Below are 9871 nucleotides of genomic sequence, written 5' to 3'. Positions count from 1 at the left end.
AAGCCAGTCCAGGGGCACTGGCAACGATCTTACTTGGCTTGCCGGGTCTTCTCACGCACAGCCCATTTCCAAAGGTCTCGGTCCGTAGTCATCGCCTCGGTGAGGCCCAATGTACGAAGGTCTTGCCTCACCACCTCAGCCCAGGTCTTCCTGGGCCTACCTCTTCCACGGGTTCCCTCAACTGTTAGGGTGTGGCACTTTTTCACGCAGCTATCCTCCTCCATTCTCACCACATGTCCGTACCAGCGCAATCGTCTCTCTTGCACGCCACAACTGATGCTTCTAATGTTCAGCTTTTCTCTCAAGATACTTACACTCTGACGGGTATTCACATTTATCATCCTTATAATTATTGTTCTTCCCACTAACTTGTTTCACATCACCATCATCATTGTCATTGTCTTCCTCTTCCTCTCCTGCTCCCCACATCTCCCCCATCACCCCTCCTTGCCCTTTTCTTCCCTCTGTCTCCCCACTCTTTCTTTCCCTCCCTTCCTCCTTTCTCTTCCTCACCCTTTCTTCCCCTCTTCCTCCTCTCTTCCAACCGATCATCATGACTCGGCAAAATAGACTCTATGTACTTCTTCGTTGAAGTTCACTGAATTTTGATGGCAACTTTGAAAATCTCCACCTCACAAGTGTTATCAAACTTTACACATACACACCTTACATTAGTTTTCTATATTTACTGTCTTGTGATATCTCACATCTTACATATCTCCATAGTTCTATATACCATAGCCAACTCCCACACAGCCTCATACTTTTTACACATATCTTATATAACTAGTACAAAGCATCATCATCATCATTTAATGTCTGTTTTCCATGCTGGCATGGGTTGGACAGTTTTATAGGTGCTAGCAAGCCAGAAAATTGCACCAGGCTTCACTGTCTGTATTTTGCATGGTTTTTATGGTTGTATGCCCTTCTTAATGCCAACCACTTTATAAAAGTGGCCTGGGTGCTTTTCACGTGGCACTGAAATTGAAAGAAGTCCATTGTGTGTGTGTGTGTGTGTGCATATATATCTGTATACTACTTGTATGTATATGTGTGTGTGTAAATGTTTACAATCTCCACTAAGCTGCAAATACTGAAGTTTGTTGATATTTCCTGTGTCAACAAATCATCCACTAGCTCTGCACTTTCAAATTCATTTTGAAAAAAAAAAAAAGCAAAAAAATCCCTTATAGAAAAGTCAGGTATAGACTGGCAGCAGGAAGAGCGTCTGGTTGTAAAAATCCTGCCTTAATTACCTCCCGTCTAAGCCATTAATTGCATAGCAAGAGTCATTAAACAAACTTTATTCTTGATTATTGTATATTTCAAATGACTATTTAAAATATTTTATTTTCCAGATCTGGAATGAACGTGCCTTCACAGCAGATTATATCAAAGTGTGTATATATAAATATTTTTATTTCTTTTTCTTCTCCTTCAGTATTTAGATTTAAGTATGTGAGCTATTAAATCATTTATTAATGAACCGTAAGTGCAGTGCTGGATTTAGGTACAAGCTAAACAAACTATAACTTAGAGCTGTGTTTCCCAACCTATATTCTCCCCAGGCCCCACTATAACTTTCCAGCAAACTGTATGTCTGACCAGTGGTTGGAAAAAAAACAACTTTATCATATTTTATCATAATTATTTTTTACAGAAGAATCTACTGGTAACTTTTTTATTACGTATTGAGTACAGAAAAAAGTACATTATTGACTAAGAAAAAGTGAATTAATGAGAATCTTGTGCCTGGTGACTATGTCACCATGCCCCATCACAATTTTCTAAGACACTGCCACTGGGGGGAATCATTGACTTTGAGCCTGAAAAGGGTCTTTTAAAATCTCAGAATTATTTTTTATTCATAGTTTTAGTGTAATTTATCTTTGAGTAATAATTTTCTGGAATGGTTCTATGGTTTAAGTAGTTTGCTTCACATTCATGTTGTTTTAAGTTCAATTCCACTGCACAGCACTTTGGGCAAGTGTCTTTTACCATTTCCCCATTTTAACCCTAATCTTGTGAGTAAAATTGGGTAGATTGAAATTGTATGGAAGCCTGGTGGATGAACTATTTCTATTCTTGGGTGGTACACTTAATTTGTCACCTAGTTTAAACCATGAGTGCTGCCTTTTCTCCTCTAACTAATACAGAAACCAAAATAAAGAAATTACAAGTTTGTGAGCTTACACATGGAATTGTTATGCACTTTGATAGCATTATTGCTAAGTTCAGTTCTTACACAGTCTTAGTTTTGTTACCAATTTTCAGATATGGCCATTATGGGATTCCATAGCTCAGGGCCTTACCATGTCTAAATCCAGCCATGTGTCAGTGTTTGAATAATTGACACTTTTGCTTTTAAAATGTCCTTCAAGTAGAAACAAAAATCGTGATTATTCTACTAGGCCTCTAAGAGCAGTTAAATGAAGAACTGAAGGGATGAATTATTAAGGGATAGGAACATGGCACAAGGGAATAAAATGACCCAAATTTTCATAACCCAACAGGGATAATAATAAGGATTTCTCATATGTTTTGATGTAAATGGTATAGCTGATTTAATTGACTCCAGCATGTTACTGGTATTTATTTTGTCAACCTGAGTCTTAGGCAGTAAATTGGCAAAATCATTTGAGTATTAAACCAAAACTGCTGCAGTATTTAGTTATAGTTTTTTTTACATTCTGAGTTTAACTCCTGCCTAGGTCAACTTGTCCTATCAGCCTTTTGGGATTGGTGAAATAGAATACTTATTCAGGGTGATGGCTTAGCAGAATCATCAGACAAAGTGTGGTGTTTCTTCAGGATTTTTATGTTTTGTGTGGCTATGCAGATGCAGCAACTCCAGAATGAAGAGTGTTTAAGATGAGACAACTTACGTTTGTGTATCTTCATTCTGAATTAAAAAACTAGAGCATTGTTCATGCACCTGTCCCCTATTGAAGGTCTAATTTCATTGATTACATCTCTTTTTAATAACATGCTAGTCCTCATTTAGGCCTGTGCCTCATACAAAGAAATATCATACTTTTATTTGACTTGCCAGATTCTCCGGAAATGTCTGAACACTAACGGACTGTCAAATGTACAGATTGTTGCAGCAGATGGTGGCTGGTCTATTGCAGATGCAATGTTGAAGGATGAAGAACTGCAAGCAGCTGTTTCTTACATTGGGTATAATATGTTGTTTATACTGCTGTAAAATAGAATTAAGTGCATGTGCATGCATACACACACACACACACCTTCATCATCATCATTGAGTGTCCATTTTCCATGCTAGCATGGGTAAGACAGTTTGACTGGAGCTGGTAAGCCTGAGAGCTGCAACAGGCTCCAGTCTGTTTTGGCTTGGTTTCCACGGTTGGATGTCCTTCCTAATGCCAACCACTCCACAGAGTGTACTGGGTGCCTTTTACTTGTCACTGGCACTGGCCATGACTAATCGAAAAGTTAACTTTGTTAACCGTTAATCCATTAACCAAAAAGTTAACTTCGTTAATTCTTTGAAAATATAACAGAAGTTGATGTTAATCCGTTAACGTTAACTTTTAATACCCCACTCATTTTATTGCCTCATAACTTCCAGAAAAATGGATACTTTTTAATGAAACTTTCACCAAATAATCGCTTATATCCTGTAGATTGAGTATATGTAAAGATTTGTTGGAAAATTTTTCTGAGGGTTTGGAGAGAAGAGTTTCAGGAAACTCACAGGACCTGACAATTCCCCCCTCATAACTTTCTGGAAAATAGGCATTTTCAAATGAAATTTTATATAAATACCTTTCAATGTAAATTACAATTACAAAGAAATTTGTAGGCAAAATTTTTGGAAGGGGGTGAGGAGGAGTTTCTGGAAAACAGAGTTTCGGATCAGATGGCCCACATAAGTTGGAATTTCTCTGTTTTGATGGAGATTTTTTCCAATGTTTTCACTAAAGTCTTCAGAATGATGGAGGCATCTTTTCACACAAAAAAAGGAGTGGTTGTGTGGTAAGTAGCTTGCTTACGAACCACATGGTTCCGGATTCAGTCCCACTGTGTGGCACCTTGGGCAAGTGTCTTCTACCATAGCCTCAGGCCAACCAAAGCCTTGTGAGTGGATTTGATAGACGGAAACTGAAAGAAGCCCGTCATATATATATATATATATATATATATATATATTTATATATATGTTAGTGTTTGTTCCCCCATCATTGCTTGATAACCAGTGCTGGTGTATTTACGTCCCTGTAATCTAGTGGTTCGGCAAAGGAGACCAACAGAATAAGTACTAGGCTTACAAAGAATAAGTCAAGGGGTTGATTTCTTCGACTAAAGTAAACACAGGAGGATGGTTAGAGTTAAGAAGACATAGAGGAGGGAGGGGGAAGATACATAGAGATTTAGAGAGATAGATTGAGTGAAGAAAGGGAGTGGATAGAGAATAATAGTCAAAGAGAATGAAACCATTCTCAGAGAAAACACTGGAAAACTTTTCGTTTTGGATAATATATGATGAAGTTGTTGAAAATATGGAAATTGCAAAAAGAAATGTTGCCTATCTATCTCTCTGTCAGCCCAAATATTCTACCTGTTTCATATTAAAACTGACCAGATCCAACAGCTCACACCTACCCTACAATGTAATTCTAAAAATATAGAAACACACCATTGAAATCTTGAAGCTACAAGATAATGTATGATTAATGCAAGATAATGTCAATAAATAAGCTTTATGTTTGATGAAGAAATCTGAATGTTAAAAGGTTCAGTGTAAGTAACTGTTCCACTCAACCAACAAGAACTCCCTTTTTCATACTTTAACCCCATTATCCCCCAGCTGAAAGCCTTCCTACCTTCCTCGGGGTTTTAAAGTCTTGCAAACTGCTTGGAGTTCTCAATAATGCTGGTGGCACAAAAACGTGCTCAGTGTATGCTGAAAAGTGGTTAGCATTAGGAAGGGCATGCAGGCTTTAGAAACTGTGCCAAAGCAGACATTAGAGTATGATGCAGTCCTTGGACCCATCAGATTCCTGTCAAAACATTCAACCCATGCTAGCATGGAACGATGATGATGTGTGTGTTTCTACAAATATTCTCCAAATTACAACTGCTTGAGTTATAATTTTTCAATGTTTACCATTCTGAGAGTGATATAGTTTGTTTTGATATAATATACCTTGCTATAGGCAATAGAGAAGATCTAGATGATGGTAGGTGTAGTGATAGGGGGGTAATGATGATAATGATGTTTGTGATGATGATGATGATGGTTATAGTGATGTGACTGGCAATGTGGAAAAGACAGAAAAAGTGAAAACAAAAATAAACAAAATCCTAAAGCTAATAATAATGATGAAGAATTCAATTATAGCATGATGACCCCAACATCATCTTCTATTTGTCTTTGTAGTGTCCATTACCCTGGTACAGTCAGTACTGACAAAGCCATGAAGACCGGTCGACCTCTCTGGTCATCAGAGGATTACAGTACTTTTAATAATAATGTTGGCGCTGGATGCTGGGCCAGGGTAAGTTTATTGTCTGTAGTTTATTCATTAACTGGAAATAACATTCTAGATTGGCTGAAATAACATTTTGCATCAGATGAAATAGCATTTTGCATTGGCTGAAGTAGCATTTTGCATTGGTTGAAGTAGCATTTTGCATTGGTTAAAATAGCATTTTGCATTGGTTAAAACAGTATTTTGCAGTGGTTGAAATAACATTTTGCAGTGGTTGAAATAACATTTTGCATTGGCTGAAGTAGCATTTTAGATTGGCTGAAGTAGCATTTTAGATTGGCTGAAATAGCATTATAGAATGATTGAAATAGTATTTTAGATTGTTTGAAATAACTTTTTTAGTATTTTGCATTGCATTTTGAATTGGAAGAAATATTTTACTTTGGTTGAAATAACATTTTAGATTGGCTGAAATGATATTTTGGGTTGGTTGAAATAACATTTTGGATTGGCTACAATACTATTTTACATTGCTTGAAATAGTATTTTGCATTAGCTCTTGTTATTGTTGTATAGCCTTAGGTCAGACTTGATCAAGCATATCCTGCATTAGAAATAACCAGATAGTGAAGAAAAGGATACCACTGGTCTAATGTAATCAATGTAGAGGCGCAATGGCCCAGTGGTTAGGGCAGCGGACTTGCGGTTATAGGATTGCAGTTTCAATTCCCAGACTGGGCGTTGTGAGTGTTTATTGAGCGAAAACACCTAAAGCTCCACGAGGCTCCGGTAGGGGATGGTGGCGAACCCTGCTGTACTCTTTCACCACAACTTTCTCTCACTCTTACTTCCTGTTTCTGTTGTGCCTGTAATTCAAAGGGTCAGCCTTGTCACACTGTGTCACGCTGAATCTCCCTGAGAACTACGTTAAGGGTACACGTGTCTGTGGAGTGCTCAGCCACTTGCACGTTAATTTCACAAGCAGGCTGTTCCGTTGATCGGATCAACTGGAACCCTCAACGTCGTAAGCAACAGAGTGCCAACAACAACAATGTAATCATTGAATGTTGTTTAATCCTAGATCAAGCTAAATTAAGAAAAATCTATGACCATGGAGCACTCTGACTGTAATTATTCCATGGGTGTTGCCATGATTTTGACTGGAGATGGGGTGGTGATTTCAATTATCAAAATACCTCCACCATTAAATCATTTAATTTGCAGAAAACACGTAATTATAATAAATGTTAGCTAATTATCATATTTGCATAGAACTGCTAGCAATGTACATGTGGATTGTCTGAACCATTAAATCATTTAATTTGCAGAAAACATGTAATTATAATAAATGTTAGCTAATTATCATATTTGCATAGAACTGCTAGGAGTGTACATGTGGATTGTCTGAACCTGTTGAACCTCTCCTGGTTACATGAGTACTTCCAATCTATTTTAAGTCTTTAAGAGTATCTAAGACTACATTATTTAAAGTGTCTGTTCTGTTTTTGTTAATGTATGGTAGAATGTGATTTGAGGGAGATAAGGTTAATATTTCTAACAGGGAAAGCAATTGTATAGAGAAAGGCTTCCCATGTTTTGTTGTAGTGTTGTTGTTTAGTCTCAGGTTAACATTGATTGAATAAGTCTGTCATCAAAGACAATCCAACTATGACCATCCTGTTCTTTTTGGGAGTATCTAAGGCTAAGTTTTTCTGATGCAGTATTTCTTTTTTGAAGATGCTAGGATGTGATTTGAGGGCGATTTGGTTGCTATTTCTTGCAGGGTTGGCAATCACATGGTGACAGTTAATCATATTATGTCATATATTCTTATCAGAAATAAGGTTTTTTACATGGGCCTGTTTATTTTCACTTTCCTACCAATGTTCCAACATGGCTACATAGAATGAGTGAAACCAGTAGAAGCTCATGAAAGGATTAAATTATAATTTCTCTTTTTCTGAATTTTCTATTTCAGATTCTCAATCAAAATTATGTCAATGGTTACATGTCTAGGTGAGTATTAGATTTATTCTCTAAGAATTCTACAAAAACTCTGACTTTCTTTCTCTTCTACTTTTTGTCACTTTCAGTTCTTATTTTCACTTTAAAAAAAAACAAAAACAAACAAACGGACTCTTAGCCCAACCCAGTATCTCAGGAGGGTTATTATGTCAATAATAAACACACACTGGTTCTATTTCACTTCATTATCATCATTTGTCAATTGGTTGACTATTTAACCACTTAACTAATTGAGTATTTGATTAATCATTCAGTTATGTTTGTCAAAAAATATATGAATATATATATATATAATACATATATATGACTTCAGCCTTCACACAGCATCAGAAAGTGATGCCAGGTGAGCAAAAGGAAGGCAGAAAGGATAACTTCTCATGTTGCTACTGTAAGAAGGGAAAAGATATTGAGTTATCTTCCTTAAATACAGAACTTGGTCTATAAACTTTCGACAGAGTAGACTTGGTTGTAGGCATTTAAGGATCAGGTTTTTGGGGTTAAAACCAGGTAACTGGTCAAGTCTGCCCTCATAGTAAGTTTAGTAGTAATTCAGCCTCATGTTAGCTCTGACTGAGTAGACCTATGATCAGAGGCGTTCCAGCCATGACCATCTCTGTTTGTATATTTTGGCATAGATTGTCTACTATTCCCAAGAACAACATTAATAATTGCATAATTGATTATACATTCATACTCACCTCAAACTTGTGTTTCTGTACTTTTGTTAAAAAAATTTTATTTTCGTTATTGTCATCATTTTTGTTATGACCATCATCATCATCATCATCGTGATTGTTGTCAACTTCCTTTTCCTCTACCTCATCACTATTATCATTGTCCTCCTCCTCCTCTTCCTATCATTGTCATCAACATCACCAGTGACATCATCAATGTCATCATCATCATAGTCCTCCTCCTTATGTCATCAACGTCACTGGTAACATCATCCTCCTCATCACCATTGTTATTATTGTCATCATGATCATAATAATCTTGACCACCATCACCATCACCATCATTAATCCTTGTCGGTCTTTCTATTTCAGTACAATATCTTGGAACCTCATTGCCAGTTACTACTCCACTTTACCATACAACCGTTGTGGACTAATGACCGCATATGAACCATGGAGTGGTCATTATGAAGTCAATTCACCAATTTGGATGACCGGTAAATATTTCTCTTCTATATTTTTTAGCATGTAACTGCTGGTCAGTGTTAATAAGTCTTGGTCAATGTTGGACACTGCTGGTTAGTGAAGGTCAACATCGATCGCTGTTAGTCAGTGTTTGACACTTCTGGTCAGTGTTGGCTTGAATTGATAGATTAGATGCCTTTGGTCATTGCTAGATAAAGCCTCATGCTTGAAATAATAGCCAAATCTCTTTCGTGCCAACCTTACTCTCTTAAGAAAGAAATGACAGATTTGATGATCAATACAATAAGTTTGAATAAATAAAAAGTGGGATGGTCATGGCTGGAACACCTTTGATCATAAGTCTGGTACTGGATCAATGTTGAGCTGGGGTTAAATGACACCAACAAAACCAGCATTGGTACCAATGTCCTCACTCTGCTTGAAATAATAGCTAAATTTATTCAGATTTCACTTTACTGGCTTAAAGAAGAACACACTGGATAGTGTTAAGGTACACTGTGCTTCAAAAAAAAATGGTCAAAGTGGTAATGGATGGAATATCATTCATCATTTGTCTGCTTTACGAAACAGTAGACCTATATAGTCATAGGTGTTCCAGTTGCAAGCAATATAACTTTTCGCTTTTCACACAAAGCTCAGATGCAGACATGGGCATATGGTTAACCCTTTGAACCTGAAATACCTGTTGTTCTTCACACCCTCACTCTAGGTTCATTTTACCATTAATTAATTTATTCTGGTTATATAGGTTTTCCTTCTAACTACAGTTATTTTAAAAAATTTGATTTTTGATTTAAGGTTTTCTTCGATTTCACATGATATGATTTTAAACCTATTATCAATGATAAGAAAAAAAAAAACATCAGTTGAAAGGACCAATGAGAAGAAAACAATTCCAAATGTGTCAGTAGATAGTTTGGTGGAAAGATATTGTTGGCACTCCGTTGCATACGACATCGAGGGTTCCAGTTGATCCGACCAACGGAACAGCCTGCTCGTGAAATTAACGTGCAAGTGGCTGAGCACTCCACAGACACGTGTACCCTTAACTCAGTTCTCAGGGATATTCAGCATGACAGTGTGAAAAGGCTGACCCTTTGAATTACAGGCACAACAGAAACAGGAAATAAGAGTGAGAAAAAGTTGTGGTGAAAGAGTACAGCAGGGTTCGCCACCATCCCCTGCTGGAGCCTCGTGGAGCTTTAGGTGTTTTCGCTCAATAAA

The 9871-nt window shown here is 37.0% G+C and overlaps 1 protein-coding gene across 1 annotated transcript in view; it reads left to right on the top strand.

The window, feature by feature from the left end:
- LOC106876977 (galactocerebrosidase) overlaps positions 1 to 9871 on the top strand; it is a 33021-nt gene that overhangs the window by 9592 nt on the left and 13558 nt on the right. The window contains exons 6-10 of the mRNA XM_014925746.2: positions 1362 to 1400; positions 3056 to 3183; positions 5411 to 5528; positions 7441 to 7478; positions 8534 to 8658. Coding sequence (XP_014781232.1) covers positions 1362 to 1400; positions 3056 to 3183; positions 5411 to 5528; positions 7441 to 7478; positions 8534 to 8658 — 448 coding nt within the window. The remainder of the gene's footprint in view (positions 1 to 1361; positions 1401 to 3055; positions 3184 to 5410; positions 5529 to 7440; positions 7479 to 8533; positions 8659 to 9871) is intronic.

The sequence above is a fragment of the Octopus bimaculoides genome, chromosome 18 (assembly GCF_001194135.2).
Source record: "Octopus bimaculoides isolate UCB-OBI-ISO-001 chromosome 18, ASM119413v2, whole genome shotgun sequence".
Lineage (NCBI taxonomy): Eukaryota > Metazoa > Mollusca > Cephalopoda > Octopoda > Octopodidae > Octopus > Octopus bimaculoides.
Note: the sequence above shows the minus strand (reverse complement) of the source record. Positions and strands in the feature narration are given on the sequence as shown.